Here is a 23,062-nt window from a genome sequence, read left to right as displayed (position 1 = left end):
CTCAATCGTCAGGAGATTTTAATGGGAGCATTCGCATACCATGGTTTATATAGGGCACAGAGTGGGTGGGTACAGGCTGGCCTAGGGGCGTGGTGATTGGCTCATGTGTTACCTAGGAGGTGTTTCCGTCTATGGCGGCATGTTGTTACAATTTCGCTGCGTTTGTTGAGGGATGACAGGTCTGGACGGTAAATAATAAACAGTTTCTCTTTCAAGCATAGGTTGCATCTTTTATTACCACTATTGTAAGGTGTGCTGGATGCAAGAATTTGCCATGTTATTGAATATTCAACATTATTGTCTTTGAGGTCCCAAATGTGTTTGCTGAGTTCTGTGGTATTTCGCAGGTTTTTGTTCCTGAAAGAAGCCTTGTGATTGTTCCATCTGGTTTTGAATTCTCCCTCGGTTAATCCTACATATGTGTCGGATGTGTTAATGTCCTTGCGTATTACCTTAGATTGGTAGACAACTGATGTTTGTAAGCACCCCCCGTTGAGAGGGCAATCAGGTTTCTTTCGACAATTACATCCTTTGTTGGTTTTGGAGTCGCTCTGTCTGAGGGCCGACGGCTCATTTGCAATTGTTTTGTTGTGGTTTGAGATGATTTGTCGTATATTGTTCATGCAGCTGTAGCTCAATTTAATGTTGTTCTTGTTGAATACTTTTCTTAGGATGTTGTCTTTGGGAAAGTGTTTGTCAATCAGATTGAGGAATTTGTGTCCAATGTTCGTTGAGACGTTTTTGCTGTATGGGGGGTTGTACCAGATGATGTCGTTCCGTTTTCTGTTCTTTTTTGGCTGGTTTCCTGGCGTGGGTTCATAGGTGAGGGTGAAATTGGATCCGCTTTCATCAAGGGCTTTTTGATATATATATATATATATATATAGCCTGGCCCCCGGCCAAATTTTTTTTAACCCAATGCGGCCCCCGAGTCAAAAAGTTTGGGGACCCCTGTTTTAAAAGATTTGCATAAAATGACTTATCATCTATATAGTAAATGTTAAAGAGCTAGGGGTAAAGATCAGGCCTAAATATACATAAGATTAGTAATACTAGTTATTTTCATGCATTGTAGTGTATTAGTGCAGTATCATAGGGACAAAAAAGTGCCCATTGACTTCCATTTTAACTCAAATGTTTAACTGTACAATCATTACACAAAATAATCATGCATTTTCTAACTTCATGGTTTCATTTTGTCCTATTTACTGTTTGTAATTACAGGTGAAACTAAAAAAAATGTCAATATCGTGCAAAGGTTTGTCTATTCCAGCAATTAGATTTACAAGGTGAAACTAATACAGTATATGACATACGCTCATAACATGCAACTCAAGATATTTCAAGCCTTCTTTTGATATAAATGTGACGATTATGGCATACGGCTTATGAAAACTATTATTGAAAATCTCAGAAAATTTGGGGGTTTTCCAAAAACTGTAAGCCGTGTACATCAAAAGTATAAAGGCTTTACTTATCTCACTTTGCATGTAATGAGTTTTGATCACTTATTAGTGTCACATTTGAAGTTGAATTGCTGACATGAATGAACTTTGCACGATATTCAAATTGTATGAGTTTCACCTGTGGATGGTCCAATTTTGGTCAAGTGTTTCTCACAGGAGTTTGACGCAGTTGTGGGAGGTGGGTGGTACTTAATAACGTGATGACATAACAATCAACAACGGCCATGACACTTTAGAAATACAATGAAGAGCAAAACAAATGATTAGGACCGCAAATTAAGTTTCTTCTGGGGTGGGAAAAAACATGTGTGCATGTGTGCTGCACTTATGGAGAGACTGGCACTGCAAATAATGTGTGTGTGTGTGTGTGTGTCTGACTAAAACATTTGTTTGCTTGGTCACAATAAACACTTCCTTGCAGCTCGCGGGAACCTCCAAGCTGTATCAACTTTTGCAAATTGCAGCAACATGTTTTTCTGCATGTTCATCGCTTGTCACAGACAGGAAAGTATTTAACATGAGAATATAATAAGTCAACATAAAAAACAAAAACAAAAAAAAACTCTTTGCTAAAATAATTCACAAGTAACACAACCAAAGTTATGGCCAAAAATAGAGGAAAAAATTACCTCAAAAGACAAACAAGTCCTTAATATATGCTGAGGGTTAAAAGTTATCCATAAAAAAACATGTTTTATATATATATATATATATATACAGGTAAAAGCCAGTAAATTAGAATATTTTGGAAAAACTTGATTTATTTCAGTAATTGCATTCAAAAGGTGTAACTTGTACATTATATTTATTCATTGCACACAGACTGATGCATTCAAATGTTTATTTCATTTAATTTTGATGATTTGAAGTGGCAACAAATGAAAATCCAAAATTCCGTGTGTCACAAAATTAGAATATTACTTAAGGCTAATACAAAAAAGGGATTTTTAGAAATGTTGGCCAACTGAAAAGTATGAAAATGAAAAATATGAGCATGTACAATACTCAATACTTGGTTGGAGCTCCTTTTGCCTCAATTACTGCGTTAATGCGGCGTGGCATGGAGTCGATGAGATTCTGGCACTGCTCAGGTGTTATGAGAGCCCAGGTTGCTCTGATAGTGGCCTTCAACTCTTCTGCGTTTTTGGGTCTGGCATTCTGCATCTTCCTTTTCACAATACCCCACAGATTTTCTATGGGGCTAAGGTCAGGGGAGTTGGCGGGCCAATTTAGAACAGAAATACCATGGTCCGTAAACCAGGCACGGGTAGATTTTGCGCTGTGTGCAGGCGCCAAGTCCTGTTGGAACTTGAAATCTCCATCTCCATAGAGCAGGTCAGCAGCAGGAAGCATGAAGTGCTCTAAAACTTGCTGGTAGACGGCTGCGTTGACCCTGGATCTCAGGAAACAGAGTGGACCGACACCAGCAGATGACATGGCACCCCAAACCATCACCCAACCATGCAAATTTTGCATTTTCTTTGGAAATCGAGGTCCCAGAGTCTGGAGGAAGACAGGAGAGGCACAGGATCCACGTTGCCTGAAGTCTAGTGTAAAGTTTCCACCATCAGTGATGGTTTGGGTTGCCATGTCATCTGCTGGTGTCGGTCCACTCTGTTTCCTGAGATCCAGGGTCAACGCAGCCGTCTACCAGCAAGTTTTAGAGCACTTCATGCTTCCTGCTGCTGACCTGCTCTATGGAGATGGAGATTTCAAGTTCCAACAGGACTTGGCGCCTGCACACAGCGCAAAATCTACCCGTGCCTGGTTTACGGACCATGGTATTTCTGTTCTAAATTGGCCCGCCAACTCCCCTGACCTTAGCCCCATAGAAAATCTGTGGGGTATTGTGAAAAGGAAGATGCAGAATGCCAGACCCAAAAACGCAGAAGAGTTGAAGGCCACTATCAGAGCAACCTGGGCTCTCATAACACCTGAGCAGTGCCAGAAACTCATCGACTCCATGCCACGCCGCATTAACGCAGTAATTGAGGCAAAAGGAGCTCCAACCAAGTATTGAGTATTGTACATGCTCATATTTTTCATTTTCATACTTTTCAGTTGGCCAACATTTCTAAAAATCCCTTTTTTGTATTAGCCTTAAGTAATATTCTAATTCTGTGACACACGGAATTTTGGATTTTCATTTGTTGCCACTTCAAATCATCAAAATTAAATGAAATAAACATTTGAATGCATCAGTCTGTGTGCAATGAATAAATATAATGTACAAGTTACACCTTTTGAATGCAATTACTGAAATAAATCAAGTTTTTCAAAATATTCTAATTTACTGGCTTTTACCTGTATATATATATATATATCTTTTTTATTTATTTATGAAAAAATAGTTTTTGTATAATTAAGGCAACTTATACAGGGTGTACGCTGCCTTCTGCCGAGAGAGACAAGCGGTAGAAATGGATGGATGAATGGAAAAAGAAAATATAGACAATAGGGCCCCTATTTTGCTAAACCAACTTTTCTTACCGATTGGTACCTGCTGGTACCTTGTGTATTTGGGATCTCCATAAGTCCAGAAAATATGAAATCAAACTGGGGAGGCATGGCAGGGATATTTATGAGGCAATCTTGCCTTCCTTCATACTTCCATGGAATTTACCTGATTTGTGACGTCTTTGCCTTTGGTGACAGATAGAGAGTCCGCCATTGTAATACACGCTGTTTTCAATAAGCTCCTTCTTATTCCTCATCCTTTTGTTGTGGAGCAGACTGGCTCGTACAAAACCCAAAACCAGTGAAGTAGGCACGTTGTGTAAATGGTAAATAAAAACAGAATACAATGATTTGCAAATCCTTTTCAATTTATATTCAATTGAATAGACTGCGAAGACAAGATATTGAATGTTCGAAATGAGAAACTTAATTGTTTTTTGCAAATAATCATTAACTTAGAATTGAATGGCAGCAACACATTTTTGATAAATGGCTTTGGCTTTGCATAGTAGAGTTCTCCACTTGCATCAGTCCATCTTCGATGAGCTCGGGCCCGGCGAAGCGTTTCTGGGTGTTGTTGATAAATGGCTTTGGCTTTGCATTTGTAGAGTTTTAACTTGCACTTACAGATGTAGCGACCAACTGTAGTTACTGACAGTGGTTTTCTGAAGTGTTCCTGAGCCTATGTGGTGATATCCTTTACACACCGATGTCGCTTTTTGATGCAGTACCGCCTGAGGGATCGAAGATCCGTAATATCATCGCTTACGTGCAGTGATTTCTCCAGATTCTCTGAACCTTTTGATGATATTACGGACCGTAGATGGTGAAATCCCTAAATTCCTCGCAATAGCTCGTTGTGAAATGTTGTTCTTAAACTCTTCGACAATTTGCTCACGCATTTGTTCACAAAGTTGTGACCCTCACCCCATCCTTGTTTGTGAATGACTGAGCATTCCATGGAAGCTGCTTTTATACCCAATCATGGCACCCACCTGTTCCCAATTAGCCTGTTCACCTGTGGGATGTTCCAAAAAAGTGTTTGATGAGCATTCCTCAACTTTCTCAGCCTTTTTTGCCACTTGTGCCAGCTTTTTTTTTAAACATGTTGCAGGCATTAAATTCCAAATGAGCTAATAAAAAAACAAAACCGTTTTCCAGTTCGAACGTTAAGTATTTTGTCTTTGCAGTCTATTCAATTGAATATAGGTTGAAAATGAATTGCAAATCATTGTTTTCTGGTTTTTTTGTACGATTTACACAACGTGCCAACTTCACTGGTTTTCGGTTTTGTACATGCATATGCATCCTGTTGCCATTTCTAATACAAAGGAGCGTATAGTTCTAACACATTGCTGTCAGTAGACACGCTATGTAAGCTCTAAAAACTATAACAAGGATGGCGAGGAGTCGGAGAAGACGCAGTCAAAATGGCACATAAAATAGACAAAACGGCGCATCCTGGGGGACGGTCAGCTTGAAAGCGGTCTGTAAAACATAATCTATACAACATTTTAAACCAAATAACCACAATTACATGTCATGTAGACCACAAGGAAGAGCTTTAAATGTAGAAAAAAATCATAATATGACCCCTTTAAGGCTTTGGTTGACATCAGCAGATTCGACTGTATGTCCTTCCTTCAGTCTCCTCTAGGGGGCTAACACAAGCCAACATGCTTTATGTTCTTATCCTCCAGTCGGGGGCGCTACAGACCAACACCAGCATCTCCTCTCTCCAGCAGGCGTTGGCATTCAAACTGAGTGCAGCTAAATATAGCCACCAAATATCGGCATAACATAGTATTCAACAGATTCTCCGCAGTCTATTCGAAACGATAAGAAGAACACAGACGCATCAAAACGGGTCAACATTCCTACACTCCTTCACCATTTCACGTCGCCATTTCACTTTGTTACAGAGAAGGAGAGGGGGGTTGGTTTTAAGGCCCCAATGTGGTGGTGAGATTTAGGAGGCACAGATAATCTTGGCTGCGGCGAAACAGCCTCATTATCCGTGGGTGGAAAGGGAAAACACGCTGTGGCTGTAGTTGCTATGACACAAGTTTCCCTGACACCTACTCAAGCCAACACTGGCTTCCCCTGCATGTTCCTCACCGTCGACTTAGGCTTTTGACGCAGTGCCACAGTGTCTCTTTTGTGTTGCACAAAAGACTCCACAACAGCAAAGCGCGTACACTGCATGCGTGCTCTTGTGTAACACGCCGCCTCGCTGAAGTGACGTCACGGCTCTCTTTGTGGAACAACACGCACCTGAGGAGTTTTTGCATTTGATGTTTTTCGGGGTGGTTGGCGACTTTGTGGGCGAGGCATCCGGGTCGGCGTCATCGCTCTGGTTTTGGTCGTTGTCACTTTCTTCCCGCACGGACAGATCTGCTTCATCGGACGATAATAAAGTCAGTAGGTTTGATGGCGATTGTGTGTGTTTGGTTTTACCTTGTTTGCACACTGAGGTGTCCTCCACCTTGTCCTTCTTGTCCTCGCCCTCGTCCGGTATTTTGCTGGCGATGGGGCTGGACACGTAGAGTTTGTTGATGTCCAAGGTGGTCTTGCTGAAGGGGGACACGGTCGAGTACATGCTTGCATAGCCGTTGGAGGAGCAGCTCAGGGCAGCCAGGTCGAGAGCTTTTCCCCCGGTGATGATGGGGATGTTGAGGGACAGCTTGCGTCGCCGGTTCGGAGACGAGTTCTTGGCGATGGCCAAAGGGGGAGGGGAGGAGAACTTCCGGCTGGCCCTCGGGGAACTGGGTGGCTCTCCGTACAGGAGTTTGTTATTCTGGCTGCTTGCAAAGAACAACTCCAGGGACCTGCGTCACAGAAGAACTTTTCTAAATACACAGCCTTCTTAAATAATGTATGCAAGCCCGGTCTATTTGCGGCCGTGTCTGGTTGATTCCGAGCAACATACAGTGCAGGCTGCAGTGTTTCAGTGGGAAAAAAAACTCTCTCGCTCCCTGCCACCCTCCTGGCGACCTCATGGGTTCCCATAAATAGCACAGCGAATGATAGCGCTTGGCCGCCGCTGACACAAGCAGCCAAGTGTAGGTGTTTCACAGTGACATGACAAGTGCCATGAGGGTTGGGAGGGGGGTGCATGCTGCAGGGCGTGGGCACTGGGGTTATCTTAACCCCGCATCGGCCTCTGCACCGCCTCCGGCCTGCGGAGAGTGGAGTTAGCCCCACCGCAAGGCTCCATCAATATTTCATACCTTGGAGCTTTGGCTACAAGGACAAATGGAGGGATGGGGAGGGATGGGGGAGGGTGGGGTCCTGCAGCAGTGAGCATGGTTGCCGTAGCGTGACAGAAGACCGGTGGGAAAGACTGGACCCCAGTGATGCATCTTGGAGTCCGACTACTTAGTTTGTACCATATGTGCTCCTATATTTTGAAATCTGCAAAAATATGCAGTCAACAACCAAAAGTTGGGACTCACCTTGCAGGGATGGCACTGATAGGCTTCTTGTAAATGGTGATGAGTTTGTCCAGCACCACGTCGGCGGTGGTGAACACGCGGTAAGAGTGCAGGAAAGTGTTGAGGAAGTCGATGGAGAGGAAGCGCAGGTCAGTCAGCCTCTCTAGCAGACGTTCCACGCTGGCATAGCGGATCTGCAGCACCTTGCAGGAGTTCATCATCTTACTGAAGCGGATGTCCACGTCGTCGCAGTATAGACTGGAGTCGGACCTGTGCACCAGAAGACGGTGTGGATATGATTTTAGGTTAATAGAATATTCAATAGTGCAGACCTAAAAGGCTCCAACAGAACATCATTTGTTAATATCTCACATAAACAAACTATATGGACGGATGTCTATGGATGATCTCATTCATCCAGGTCATTGTATTCTCAATCGTCACAACTGGACTGCTCATTTTGTCTGAGAAGACGTTTCGCCTCACATCTGAGCAGACTTCACCAGGACTTGAATTGGTCAGATCTACTCCAATCTAATTTTAACTTAGATCGGTCAGATCTAGTCTAGGCTTCAGCAGTTCATGATCAAAGAGATTAGTCATATATAGTCCAATGTAATTTAAATTGGTCAAACCTAGTCTAATCGAAAAATACTTAGATTGGTCAGATCTAGTCAAATCGAAAATAAAAATACATTGGTAAATTCAAGTCCATTCAAAATCACTCATAGATTGGTCAGATCGAGTCTCGACTTCATTAGTTCACACTCATAGAGATTAGTCATATGTAGTCCAATCCTAAAGCGAATTTAAAGTGGTCAGATCTAGTTTAAGCTTCTTAGACTTAGATTGGTCACATCTAGTCTTAGACTTAGATTGGTCACATCTAGTCTTAGACTTAGATTGGTCACATCTAGTCTTAGACTTAGATTGGTCACATCTCGTCTTAGACTTAAATTGGTCAGATCTAGTCTTAGACTTAGATCGGTCACATCTAGTCTTAGACTTAGATCGGTCACATCTAGTCTTAGACTTAGGTTGGTCAGCTCAAGTCTAGTGGCTGGTGCCAAAACCCCAAATATTTATACTCCAAAACCAGGAGTGTGAGAAAAAACAACAACTGTTTTGATGCAAACGAGCAATCCTACTGTCAAAGCCAACAGCAATTGTCGAAGTGTAATTTCCCCTCGTTAGCATTGAGGTATTGTTTGGCAGAACCATCGTAAGAACCCCACGTAAACATTCCATTCAGTTGTAAACAAATAGCACAAATGGAATTTTGGTCACCTTCTGTGACCAGAATGTTTCTAACTCCTGTTATTTGTTGGAGGCTAAATTGCAGAGTCTTTTAGGAATGGTTGAAAGGACAGTGTTGTATGTGGGAGACAGGTGGTGTCGCAGACCACCTCCTCTGTTCAGGGATGGTTTTTCAACCGGGACATAGATGGCTTCCCTCACTCCTCTTTCGTACCATCCGTCCTCCCTGTCCAGAATCTGTACATTTTTGTTCTCAAAGGAATGCTATTTCTCCCTGAGGTGCAGACAGCTGAGTCTTGGCCTGAAGAGTTTGCCCGTATATGGGAACATCTCTGCGCTGCTGACCCGTCTCCGCTCGGGATGGTTTCCTGCTGGCCCCACTATGGACTGGACTCTTAATATTATGTTGGATCCACTATGGACTGGACTCTCACAATATTATGTCAGACCCACTCGACATCCATTCGATTCGGTCCCCCCTAGAGGGGGGGGGTTACCCACATATGCGGTCCTCTCCAAGGTTTCTCATAGTCATTCACATCGACGTCCCACTGGGGTGAGTTTTTCCTTGCCCTTACGTGGGCCCTGTACCGAGGATGTCGTTGTGGCTTGTGCAGCCCTTTGAGACACTTGTGATTTAGTGCTATATAAATAAACATTGATTGATTGATTGATTGATATGCTGTGCCATAGTGGTTGTTTTGTTTATCCAATATATAAATCAGTGCGTTCATCATTATTATCATTCATCAACATTAACATTATCAATAGTAGCCTCTCTTCTGGAATAGTTCCAGTAGAGTTTAAACATGCAGTGGTACGACCTCTGCTTAAAAAACCCAGCCTCGACCCCTCTCTCCTCTCTAACTTCAGACCTATCTCTAATCTTCCATACATTTCCAAAATATTAGAGAAGGTTGTCTACAGTCAGTTGTTGCCCTTCTTAGAGGATAATGGTATCACTGAGCTGTTCCAGTCCGGTTTTAAAGCCCTCCACAGCACAGAGTCAGCACTTCTAAAAGTTTTTAACGATATCCTCCTGTCCACTGATTCTGGTAAATATGTTGTCCTGGTGCTTTTAGATCTGTCTGCTGCGTTCGACACCGTCGACCACGCCACCTTAATCACTCGTCTTGAGAACTGTGTGGGCATTAAGGGCGCCGCCCTCAACTGGTTCCGGTCGTACCTAACCGACAGGAGTTTTTGTGTAAAAGTAGATAGTTTTATGTCGTCCACAGCTCCTTTACCACATGGGGTCCCCCAGGGCTCAATCCTTGCCCCAATTTTATTTGCGCTTTACCTTCTCCCCCTTGGTTCTATTTTTAGGAAGTACAGTATTGCATTTCATTTTTATGCCGATGATTGCCAGATTTATTTTCCCATGGCACAAAATAACACGGTTCAAAGTCTTATTGACTGCCTGCACGACATCAAAGTCTGGCTTTCAGCTAACTTCCTGAGCCTAAATGAAGACAAAACAGAAGTTATGTTGTTCGGTCCAAGTCGCTCTCCCTCCCCCAACGTTGACCTCGGCACTCTGACCCCGTATCTCAGCGACTCTGTCACAAACCTGGGGGTAAAGTTTGACTCAGATTTTAAATTCGAAAAACAAATCAGCAGCGTCGTTCAAAAAAGCTTTTATCAATTACGCCAAATAGCGAAAGTGAAACCGCTTCTATCAAGACATGATCTTGAGAAATTAATCCACGCTTTTATCTCGACTCGTCTTGATTACTGTAATGCCCTGTATGTTGGCATTAGCCAGGCCTCCCTCGCCCGCCTGCAGCTCGTGCAGAACTCTGCTGCTCGTCTGCTAACACAGACCCGCAGACGTGAGCACATCACCCCTATTTTAGCGTCCCTTCACTGGCTCCCTGTGCGTTACCGAATACATTTTAAACTCCTTTTATTTGTTTTTAAATGTCTAAACAACCTCGCGCCAACCTATCTCTCCGACCTCCTTCAGCCTTACTGCCCCACCCGATCCTTAAGATCAGCCGATCAGCTGCTGTTGACGGTCCCTGACACAAGGCTGAAGCTTAGAGGTGACAGAGCTTTCGCCGTTGCTGCTCCCAAGCTCTGGAACGACCTACCCCTGAGTGTTAGACAAGCCTCCTCTCTTCCTGTTTTTAAATCTCTCTTAAAAACATACTTTTATTCCATGGCTTTTAACACTGAGTGATATCCATCCTGCAATGGCGCCCCATAATACACCTGCTGTGATCCTGTTTTTATGTTTTTATGTTTTTATTAATTCTATTTTAATTATTTATTTTTTATCGTGTTCTGTTTGTGTTGTGTTGTGTTTGCTCGGTACTCGTTTTATCTTTTAACCTGCTCATTGTACAGCACTTTGGCTACCCCTGTGGTAAATTTTAAATGTGCTTTATAAATAAAGTTGATTTGATTTGATTTGATGATTACACTTTTTGCTGTTGAAAGCGCAGAAACAACTCTTGAATGAAAGAGTGAGACAAGTCAATTTCACAATTGAAAGCCTCAAAGTAAAATCTGATGATCAAATTGAACGCCCTGAGCAATGACCTGGATGAATGGGAACGTTCATAGATTGTTATTATTGTTAGAGTTTCTAACAACAACAATTCAATTTTGATCTCCAGCTTTGATTAATTTATGTGCTTAGCAAACTACAATGCATGAGAGATGATAAAAAGGAAAAGCAATAAAAAAAAGACACACACAAATAACAAATTCGTAATGAAATAGGTAATTTCTTAACTCTTGCGTTGAAATTTACATCTTACTTTTCCAAAAATGTACCAGATAAATATTTAAAAAATGTAAACAGGAAGTGGCAAGCAGATGACATTACAACTCCAAAAAAAGTCTGACTTGATCATCTGTGGGACGGTGACTTTAGAGTTGTCCTCGAAGGCGTTCATCATGAGGCCATTGCAGCGGATGTTGTCGATGCACTGTGAGACACACACACAAAGCTCAGTAAGCGAGTCCTCACCTCGACGGAAGGTGTGGACTAACCTGGCTGATGTCACTGGTCCACGCAGACTTCTCCTGCCTGGAGGACGCCACCAGGATGACTGTGAACGACTGACTGTCTTTTGGCTCCACCACAATCTTGAAGTCCAGGTGCTCCATGTCCTGGACGCCTTTGTCGGATTTGGCTAAGGAAAAAAAACAGTTCTCTATCAATTCACATTAACACAAAGAAGTTGTACTTTGGCTTGAAGTCAGGAAGTTTTGTATTCGCTGGTGTTCGATTGTCTGTCTGTCTGTTAGTAGCAATGTTATGAGCGGATGCTAAAAACTTTGAGAAAATATCAGAAATTAGATAGGGAACAAGTCATCTCAATCACTGCTCAGTGCTTCATTGTGTGTCTTTTCTGTGTTTTTCACCCATCGATCCCATGAGGTTTGTTCGTCTGTCTGTATTATTTAGATAAATATGTTTGAAATCAACATTCCCCATCAAAATCAACTGACTTGTACCTTGCTGACTCCTTCAAAAACGAAATTTTAACATATAAAAGGTTTTTTGAAAAGAACAACAAACTCCCTTATAACAAATATTGTATAAAATACGATATAATAGAGTGTACTAAAAATGGCATTTTATGAAGTAATGTCAAAAAAATGTACAGCATTTACCTACAGGCTATTTCCTTTAAGCTGCTTCTTCGTCAAATACACCTTCAGCAGCTTCTCCATATTTTCATGAATAAATGTCCTGAATTTGAACAGTTAATTGAACGTCTTCGGCATTTTTGACCCACTCAGAGTGGTGCGGATTGTAAAGCGCTATGCTAGTAGCCATACTTGCCAACCTTGAGAACTCCGATTTCGGGAGGTGGGGGTGTGGGGGGTTCGGGGTGGGGGCGTGGTCGGGGGTGGGGCGGGGGGCGTGGTTGGGGGCGTGGTTAAGAGGGGAGGAGTATATTTACAGCTAGAATTCACCAAGTCAAGTATTTCATATATATATATATATATATATATATATATATATATATATATATATATATATATATATATATGTATGTGTGGGAAAAAAATCACAAGACTATTTCATCTCTACAGGCCTGTTTCATGAGGGGGGGTACCCTCAATCGTCAGGAGATTTTAATGGGAGCATTCGCATACCATGGTTTATATAGGGCACAGAGTGGGTGGGTACAGGCTGGCCTAGGGGCGTGGTAATTGGCTCATGTGTTACCTAGGAGGTGTTTCCGTCTATGGCGGCATGTTGTTACAATTTCGCTGCGCTTGTTGAGGGATGACAGGTCCGGACGGTAAATAATAAACAGTTTCTCTTTCAAGCATAGGTTGCATCTTTTATTACCACTATTGTAAGGTGTGCTGGATGCAAGAATTTGCCATGTTATTGAATATTCAACATTATTGTCTTTGAGGTCCCAAATGTGTTTGCTGAGTTCTGTGGTATTTCGCAGGTTTTTGTTCCTGAAAGAAGCCTTGTGATTGTTCCATCTGGTTTTGAATTCTCCCTCGGTTAATCCTACATATGTGTCGGATGTGTTAATGTCCTTGCGTATTACCTTAGATTGGTAGACAACTGATGTTTGTAAGCACCACCCGTTGAGAGGGCAATCAGGTTTCTTTCGACAATTACATCCTTTGTTGGTTTTGGAGTCGCTCTGTCTATATATATATATATATACTTATACACACATATATAAGAAATACTTGACTTTCAGTGAATTCTAGCTATCCATCCATCCATTTTCTACTGCTTGAATTCTAGCTATGTATATATATATATATATATATATATATATATATATATATATATATATATATATATATATATAAATAAAAGAAATACTTGAATTTCAGTGTTCATTTATTTACACATATACACACACATAACACTCATCTACTCATTGTTGAGTTAAGGGTTGAATTGTCCATCCTTGTTCTATTCTCCGTCACTATCTTTCTAGCCATGCTGAACACCCTCTCTGATGATGCATTGCTGTGTGGCACGCACTAAAGTGCTTTCATCAAATGCACTAGAGTCTGGAATCTTCCATCTCTCCCTAGCATGGCCCAAAACCGGTCAATCTTTTCTTCCTGAGGAAGATCTTCACTGCCAAGCACTTGGTACTCCACTACTTCTTCCCATGGCTATCCAGGTCCAATCGCAGCTGCGACTTGGAACTTACGAGCGTATTTCTTCATCTTACTCGTCGTTGGCGTCGCCACGGCTGTTTCTTCCTCGTTCTTCTGCTTCGTCTCCTTGTTGTGTGCGCTGTTGTGCACTGCACTCTCTAAAAGCCCTTGATGTTATTGTCACATATCCATGTACAGTAGATGGCAGTATTGTCCTGTTTAAGAGTGTCACAACATTGCTGTTTACGGCAGACAAACTGCTTTACGGTAGACGAAAACGTGACTGCTGTTGCTGTGTGTTGTTACCGCGCTGGGAGGACGTTAATGAAACTGCCTAACAATAAACCCACATAAGAAACCAAGAACTCGCCCTCCATCATTTTACAGTTATAACGTGTTTGGGCAGACAGGGCTGTTTATATTGTGGGAAAGCGGACGTGAATACAAGCTGTCCTCACTAAGGTCCGCAAGCTGATTTTTCGGGAAAAATTTGTCCCGGGAGGTTTTCGGAAGAGGAGCTGAATTTCGGGATCCTCCCGGAAAATCCGGGAGGATTGGCAAGTATGCTAGTAGCCTCGTGCTGCCAAGTCAACTACATATTTTTGTTGACTTATTTCTTTATTTAACGAATATCATCCACTTATTTTTCTCAGCACTGTCCTTCACAGTCTCTTTCGTTGTTCCTGTGGTTGGAAAAAAATACATGTCGTTCTTAAGCCAAAGGCTAATGCTAATGGTTAAAACACTGGATGTTTTGGTCAGGTATTTCAGTGTTCACTGTGATGTTCGCTATGCCCATTAGCAGCTGTGAGGCTCGTAACCCGAATTATTGCTCGGAACCTAAAACATAATAAGTCAATCTAAAAAAAACCAACTTGTATGCAGAGGTACCACTGCAGTAAAAGCCCAGTCTAGTATCACACGTTACTCAACAAGCTCCATATGATTCCTGCAAGCTGTAACACACTCACACTCGTCATCAGTGCCCTCAGGGTCCTCCATAAGAGTGCAGTCTATAAGGGAGACCACGCCATTCTGCAAACAAACACAATGTTCATTTAGTTTCTTCATGCCAGCCTCATTTGACTCACCATGCTGGAATGCAAACATTTGTTTATATATTTACTGTTATGATCCGCTGCCCGGATCATATTTTTGTTTTTGTTTTCAAGTCACTTGTGTTTTCAGCACCTCTTGAGTTTGTTTCTGTTGCCATGACGGCAGATTATAGTCACCTGCCTCTGGTTAGTGTCCCGGACGCGCACCTGTTGCCCGGGCACTAATCAGAGGGCTATTTTAGTTTACGCGCTGGCCTCATTCGGTCTGTTGGTTTTGTTTGCTCCTACGCAACAAGTTACGTTCTTGGTTTCTCTCATAGTCTGCATTTTTGATGTTAGCATCTTTTGGCTACCCTCTTGTTTTCCGTGCCGTGGTGCACCGCGCAGCATTTTGTTCTGCAATCAGAATAAATCATTTATTCTCACCTGCAAGCCGCTTCCTGACATCCCTCTGCATCTTGAAAAGACAACCTCCGGCATCACAATGCCTCGTAAGCGTAACATTTATATATATATTTATATTTTTAATGTCTTGTTTACATCGTTTGAATGGAGATGGGATTCAATGGAATACTATTCCTTTTTTATATTCCAGGTTTTTTGTGGCTTTTTTTTCTTTAAAAGCCATTTGCGGACCACTGCAAAGTTTGGTTGGCCCACAGCATATCGTTAGAATAAAATCCAACACAAAAAGAACAAAAACACATAATATAGTGAGAAAAAGCTGACATTTTTATACTGATAACTAGGGGTGTCCTGATCCCATATTGATATCAAATAGCGATCCGGTTTAAGAAAAACAACAAATACATGACTAAGCTAGAATTACGTGATAAGTGTCCTTAATTCAGTGCTTTAAAGTTAAAGTTAAAGTACCAATGATTGTCACACACACACTAGGTGTGGCGAGATTATTCTCTGCATTTGACCCATCACCCTTGATCACCCCCTGGGAGGTGAGGGGAGCAGTGGGCAGCAGCGGTGGCCGCGCCCGGGAATCATTTTTGGTGATTTAACCCCCAATTCCAACCCTTGATGCTGAGTGCCAAGCAGGGAGGTAATGGGTCCCATTTTTATAGTCTTTGGTATGACTCGGCCGGGGTTTGAACTCACAACCTACCGATCTCAGGGCGGACACTCTAACCACTAGGCCACAGTATTAGTGTATTTTTTAATTCTTGAACAACACGCAAGTCTTCAGCGTGGTGGCATGTAGGTGCAACTTATAGAGTGGTTTGTACAGTTTGTTTGTACAGATAAAAAAATAAACTAATATTATCATGTTCTTAACCGTATTTCAATTTAGGTAGTGTGTGAAAAAAAATCATGTTCCCAAGGGTAGGCTTGAAAAAAACTATTTGAGACACACTGCCTTAATTGCACAATATTACAGTCTAAAACACAACAATTGTCAATATAAACAAGCATCAAATAATGACTTACAGACACAAAGTTTCCAAGGCTTAAGCGTATTAGAAAGTATCCAGTAACAAACGTGTCCGCATCATTCAACTTACTGCGTCATTAGCCTAATGAATTATTGAGACCAGTATGTGTCACAAAAAAAAACACAATTATCACTCCATTTCAATTTAAAGAAAAGCATAAGTCCATTCCAGGTGGATATTAATACGTTTTTGATGACTACCATCGCTCCCTGTTTGAGTAATTTTTACTTTATTTAACCTTTTCTTACATTCCACACTACAAAATAATACAAATGTGTATAATTTGTCCTGTGCTCTTCCATCACTGTCTGGTTTGGATCTGGAATCAAGCTGGACAGACACAGACGGCAACGGACAATTACGACTGCGGAAATGATCACCGGTGTCGACCTTACCCCCATCCAGCACTTAAACCGGTCCAGGGTGAGTAAACGGGCAGGTAGACCCCTCACACCCTGGCCACAAACTGTTCAAACTCCTCCCCTCCGGCAGGCGTTACAAACACAAGCCGTCATTAGAGCAGGCTATCAATCTGATGAACGCTGTGGAATACCTCTTACTGTGGATGTACTAACTCATGTTCACGTCACCATCTTTATGTTTACCACTGCACCATTCTTTATTAGCCTTGCACATCATAGTTATATAAGTACTTGTTTATATCTTTAGTTAATATTTATTTTTAACATTGAACAAGAGTCTGCCAAGTTCAAACCCCGGCCGAGTCATACCAAAGACTATAAAAATGGGACCCATTACCTCCCTGCTTGGCACTCAGTATCAAGGGTTGGAATTGGGGGTTAAATCACCAAAAATGATTCCCGGGCGCGGCCACCGCTGCTGCCCACTGCTCCCCTCACCTCCCAGGGGGTGATCAAGGGTGATGGGTCAAATGCAGAGAATAATTTCGCCACACCTAGTGTGTGTGTGACAATCATTGGTACTTTAACTTTAACTTTAAATACCGTATTTTTCGGAGTATAAGTCGCACCGGAGTATAAGTCGCACCTGCTGAAAATGCATAATAAAGAAGGAAAAAAACGTATATAAGTCGCACTGGAGCCCGGCCAAACTATGAAAAAAACTGCGACTAATAGTCCGAAAAATACGGTACTCTGTGCGCTATATAAATAACGCTGATTTTAGTTCTGATATCGGATGCAGCCAATACCCAGAGCTCCAATATCAGTATCGTATATAGCACACATCTGACACAAAGTTATGTCTTGAAATATAAGGTGGAGGAGGAGAACAATGGCTGAAACATCCTGAGCGAAACCTTCAGATTAAAAGCACATTCACAATTTGAATTGCCGAACTTTAGTTTTGTCATTATGTGCTCTCAAATTTTAATCGTATTTTCCGCACTATAAGGCGCACCTAAAAACCACAAATTTTCTCTAAAGCTGACAGTGCGCCTTATAACCCGGTGCGCTTTATTACGATTCATTTTCATAAAGTTTCGATCTCGCAACTTCGGTAAACAGCCGCCATCTTTTTTCCCGGTAGAACAGGAAGCGCTTCTTCTTCTACGCAAGCAACCGCCAAGGAAAGCACCCGCCCCCATAGAACAGGAAGCGCTTCTTCTTCTACTGTAAGCAACCACCCACCCCCGGAAGAAGAAGAAAAAACGCGCGGATATCACCGTACGTTTCATTTCCTGTTTACATCTGTAAAGACCACAAAATGGCTCCTACTAAGCGACAAGGATCCGGTTCATAAAAAGACGCAATCTCTCCATCCGCACACGGATTACTACCGTATTTCACAGCAACTGATATTCCTGTGAACCGCACTGTGGAACGGGAGCACGTACGGTGAATATTCGCACCACAGGGAATGAGAAGTCATCCTTCACTGTGGTTCTAGCTTGCCATGCTAACTTCCACCCATGGTGATATTCAAAAGGAAGACCTTGCCAAAAGAGACCTTTCCAGCCGGCGTCATCATAAAAGCTAACTCGAAGGGATGGATGGATGAAGAAAAGATGAGCGAGTGGTTAAGGGAAGTTTACGCGAAGAGGCCGGGTGGCTTTTTTCACACAGCTCCGAAGGCGAACACACCTTCACTAAGACGGGCAGACAGCGCCGGACGACATACGCCAACATTTGCCAGTGGATCGTAAATGCCTGGGCAGATATTTCGGTCACAACTGTGGTTCGAGCTTTCCGGAAGGCAGGATTCACAGAACTACTGGACAACAACAGCGACACTGACTCCGATGACTTCGAAGAGACGGAGCCGGCCATTTTGGAACCCACGCTTGCGCAACTTTTCAATTCGGACACCGAAGACGAAGAATTCGAAGGATTTACGAATGAAGAATAACTTCAGAAGGTGAGCGCTATGTTTATTTTGTGTGTTGTGACATTAACGTTCGAGCAACATTATGTTGCTATTGCTCTACACCATTTTGAATTTTACTATGTTTGTGATTGCACATTTGCGTACATTTTGGGACAGAGTTGTTAGAACGCTGGTTTTCAATATATTATTAAAGTTTGACTGAACTATCTGACTGTTTTTTTTGACATTCCCTTTAGCGCAGCGTAGGCGCGGCTTATAATCCGGGGCGGCTTATTGGTGGACAAAGTTATGAAATATGTAATTCATTGAAGGTGCGGCTAATAATCCGGTGCGCCTTATAGTGCGGAAAATACGGTATATCAACAATTAGATATGTTTCTGTTTACCGGTTTCCCACCTTTTTCTGTAAGGGGTGCCGGAAGTTGGCAGACCCCTGTTTGTCTGCTCTTGAACGGGATTGTGCTGAAAATCTCAATTTCCCCCTCGGGGATTAATAAAGTATTTCTGATTCTGATTCTGATTCTGATAAAGAATTTCTGTTTTTAACATTTTGTACAGAATAAATCATATATCAAAAATGGCCCCCACATGCTTGACTTTTTTAGTATGCAGCCCTCGGTGGAAAAAGTATGGACACCCCTGCTGTGCTGTATGTAGAGAAATTGACGTGTGTGTGGCCTCATTTTAGACAGCCATATGCTTCACTTTAAGTTTGAGCTAAGTTAAATAATAAGATGGCATCAAAGTGACATCAAACATGAAAAAGGAGCGTCCCTCCAGAGGTCATAGCCACCTATAAAAGCCACGCCATCGCCTCAGTAATCCGCTCTGTTCAAACTCTGCTGCATGAGAGAAGCCGAAGTCGGCGGCTCGGGCCCCACCTTGGTGAGATGAAGCTTTCCCCCAGAACCTCTGGTGCAGATGATTAAATGCTTGGAGAAGAGGAAGCACTGCCTCTCCCCCTCCTTCTTCAAAGACAGAGAGCCCAGGCGCCCACGGGTGATCTTGCCCTTCTCGCTCATCGGTACCTGGATGAGAGAGCCTGACAGTGCAATGGAGACACAGGAGGAAGATAGGAGATACATATATAAATATACAAGACTATACAGTGGGTTGAACACAAGGAATGTAATAAGAATGAAAACGGCTGTGATAAAACCTGTACAAGTAAAGTTTTCTGTTACACAAACAGCTAGTGTAAATGCTGTAATATTACCACGCTTATGTTAATGACCTGTCTATGTTCTTGTCCCCTGTGTTCCTCTTTATACTGAACAAGTGCCCACTTAAAGGCCTACTGAAACCCACTACTACCGACCACGCAGTCTGATAGTTTATATATCAATGATGCAATCTTAACATTGCAACACATGCCAATACGGCTTACTAAAGTGCAATTTTAAGTTTTGCGCGAAATATCCTGCTGAAAACGTCTCGGTATGATGACGCCGGCACGTGACGTCACGGATTGTGGAGGACATTTTGGGACAGCATAGTGGCCAGCTATTAAGTCGTCTGTTTTCATCGCAAAATTCCACAGTATTCTGGACATCTGTGTTGGTGAATCTTTTGCAATTTGTTCAATGAACAATGGATGCCTGGGGAGTCTGTGGTGGGCTCTCCTATTTCTGGGGCTGAGGTTGCTGAGGTAGTTAAAAAGCTCCTCGGTGGCAAGGCCCCGGGGGTGGATGAGATCCGCCCGGAGTTCCTTAAGGCTCTGGATGCTGTGGGGCTGTCTTGGTTGACAAGACTCTGCAGCATCGCGTGGACATCGGGGGCAGTGCCTTTGGATTGGCAGACCGGGGTGGTGGTTCCTCTCTTTAAAAAGGGGAACCGGAGGGTGTGTTCTAACTATCGTGGGATCACACTCTTCAGCCTTCCCGGTAAGGTCAATTCAGGTGTACTGGAGAGGAGGCTACGCCGGATAGTCGAACCTCGGATTCAGGAGGAACAGTGTGGTTTTCGTCCTGGTCGTGGAACTGTGGACCAGCTCTATACTCTCGGCAGGGTCCTTGAGGGTGCATGGGAGTTTGCCCAACCAGTCTACATGTGCTTTGTGGACTTGGAGAAGGCATTCGACCGTGTCCCTCGGGAAGTCCTGTGGGGAGTGCTCAGAGAATATGGGGTTTCGGACTGTCTGATTGTGGCGGTCCACTCCCTGTATGATCAGTGTCAGAGCTTGGTTCGCATTGCCGGCAGTAAGTCGGACACGTTTCCGGTGAGGGTTGGACTCCGCCAAGGCTGCCCTTTGTCACCGATTCTGTTCATAACTTTTATGGACAGAATTTCTAGGCGCAGTCAAGGCGTTGAGGGGATTCGGTTTGGTGGCTGCAGGATTAGGTCTCTGCTTTTTGCAGATGATGTGGTCCTGATGGCTTCATCTAGCCAGGATCTTCAGCTCTCACTGGATCGGTTCGCAGCTGAGTGTGAAGCGACTGGGATGAGAATCAGCACCTCCAAGTCCAAGTCCATGGTTCTCGCCCGGAAAAGGGTGGAGTGCCATCTCCGGGTTGGGGAGGAGATCTTGCCCCAAGTGGAGGAGTCCAAGTACCTCGGAGTCTTGTTCACGAGTGAGGGAAGAGTGGATCGTGAGATCGACAGGCGGATCGGTGCGGCGTCTTCAGTAATGCGGACGCTGTATCGATCCGTTGTGGTGAAGAAGGAGCTGAGCCAGAAGGCAAAGCTCTCAATTTACCGGTCGATCTACGTTCCCATCCTCACCTATGGTCATGAGCTTTGGGTTATGACCGAAAGGACAAGATCACGGGTACAAGCGGCCGAAATGAGTTTCCTCCGCCGGGTGGCGGGGCTCTCCCTTAGAGATAGGGTGAGAAGCTCTGTCATCCGGGGGAAGCTCAAAGTAAAGCCGCTGCTCCTCCACATCGAGAGGAGCCAGATGAGGTGGTTCGGGCATCTAGTCAGGATGCCACCCAAGCGCCTCCCTAGGGAGTTGTTTAGGGCACGTCCGACCGGTAGGAGGCCACGAGGAAGACCCAGGACACGTTGGGAAGACTATGTCTTTCGGCTGGCCTGGGAACGCCTCGGGATCCCCCGGGAGGAGCTGGACGAAGTGGCTGAGGAGAGGGAAGTCTGGGCTTCCCTGCTTAGGCTGCTTCCCCCGCGACCCGACCTCGGATAAGCGGAAGAAGATGGATGGATGGATGGAACAATGGAGACAGCAACGAAGAAAGCTGTAGGTGGGAAGCGGTGTATTGCTTCCCACCTACAGCGTTTTGTGCTCTTAGTTTACCACTAGATAACGATTCCTCGAGGCACAGAAAAATCCTTAATCATTCTTTGTAATCAAGGTACTCAAATTACTCAAGGAATCCCGGGATAAGAGTATAAAATATGAACTAAAAACAGACAAGTCTAAATAAAAATGTGGAGTTAAACAACGTCAACAGAGCGCTTATTATCGCCAATTTTATTTCTGCCTCTGACGTAAGTCACAAGTAAATTTGCAAGCAACTGTTGGTTCGAGTTTCAATTTTGGCTATGTTGACAACTGCCTAAGCCGACGTCAGTCAGCCAGTTTGAAGGGTGTCGACCTCAACGAGCAGTAAGGGCAAGCTATTTGGAAAATGTAGTAAGCTAAGATTCAAGTTACTCTTGATTAAATGTAGCTAATCTACAGGGGAAGCTATCCCCAGTGCATTGTAGCAAACACACACACACACACATATATATATATATATATATATATATATATATATATATATATATATATATATATATATACATATATATATGTATATATATATATATATATATGTATATATATATATATATATATATATATAGATAAGTATATATACTAGAGATGCGCGGTTTGCGGACACAACCGCGGAGTCCGCGGATTATCCGACCCGACCCGACCCGCGCGCGGGTCGGGTCGGGTGGATTAATTAGATATATATATATATATTTTTTTTTTTTTTTTTTTTTTTTTTGCGGGTGGCAGTTAAACCAATTCGGAAATATATATACAGGTAAAAGCCAGTAAATTAGAATATTTTGAAAAACTTGATTTATTTCAGTAATTGCATTCAAAAGGTGTAACTTGTACATTATATTTATTCATTGCACACAGACTGATGCATTCAAATGTTTATTTCATTTAATTTTGATCATTTGAAGTGGCAACAAATGAAAATCCAAAATTCCGTGTGTCACAAAATTAGAATATTACTTAAGGCTAATACAAAAAAGGGATTTTTAGAAATGTTGGCCAACTGAAAAGTATGAAAATGAAAAATATGAGCATGTACAATACTCAATACTTGGTTGGAGCTCCTTTTGCCTCAATTACTGCGTTAATGCGGCGTGGCATGGAGTCGATGAGTTTCTGGCACTGCTCAGGTGTTATGAGAGCCCAGGTTGCTCTGATAGTGGCCTTCAACTCTTCTGCGTTTTTGGGTCTGGCATTCTGCATCTTCCTTTTCACAATACCCCACAGATTTTCTATGGGGCTAAGGTCAGGGGAGTTGGCGGGCCAATTTAGAACAGAAATACCATGGTCCGTAAACCAG

General features: G+C 42.9%; 1 protein-coding gene across 3 annotated transcripts in view; it reads right to left on the bottom strand.

Annotated features, from left to right (window-relative positions):
* The window catches only part of rasgrf1 (Ras protein specific guanine nucleotide releasing factor 1), a 146,843-nt gene that overhangs the window by 33,479 nt on the left and 90,302 nt on the right, over nt 1-23,062 (bottom strand). The window contains exons 10-16 of one of the 3 annotated variants that reach the window (XM_061925232.2): nt 19,412-19,572; nt 14,689-14,752; nt 11,615-11,757; nt 11,468-11,550; nt 7,379-7,627; nt 6,381-6,751; nt 6,198-6,320 (exon numbers count right to left, since the gene is read on the bottom strand). In XM_061925232.2, the coding sequence (XP_061781216.1) occupies nt 6,198-6,320; nt 6,381-6,751; nt 7,379-7,627; nt 11,468-11,550; nt 11,615-11,757; nt 14,689-14,752; nt 19,412-19,572 (1,194 nt within the window). Of the gene's footprint in view, nt 1-6,197; nt 6,752-7,378; nt 7,628-11,467; nt 11,551-11,614; nt 11,758-14,688; nt 14,753-19,411; nt 19,573-23,062 lie in introns of all 3 variants that reach the window. The other 2 variants (XM_061925233.2, XM_061925231.2) reach the window with 2 other exon arrangements.

This window comes from Nerophis lumbriciformis, linkage group LG29 (assembly GCF_033978685.3).
Source record: "Nerophis lumbriciformis linkage group LG29, RoL_Nlum_v2.1, whole genome shotgun sequence".
Taxonomy (NCBI): domain Eukaryota; kingdom Metazoa; phylum Chordata; class Actinopteri; order Syngnathiformes; family Syngnathidae; genus Nerophis; species Nerophis lumbriciformis.
This window is presented reverse-complemented; position numbering and strand designations above follow the sequence as displayed.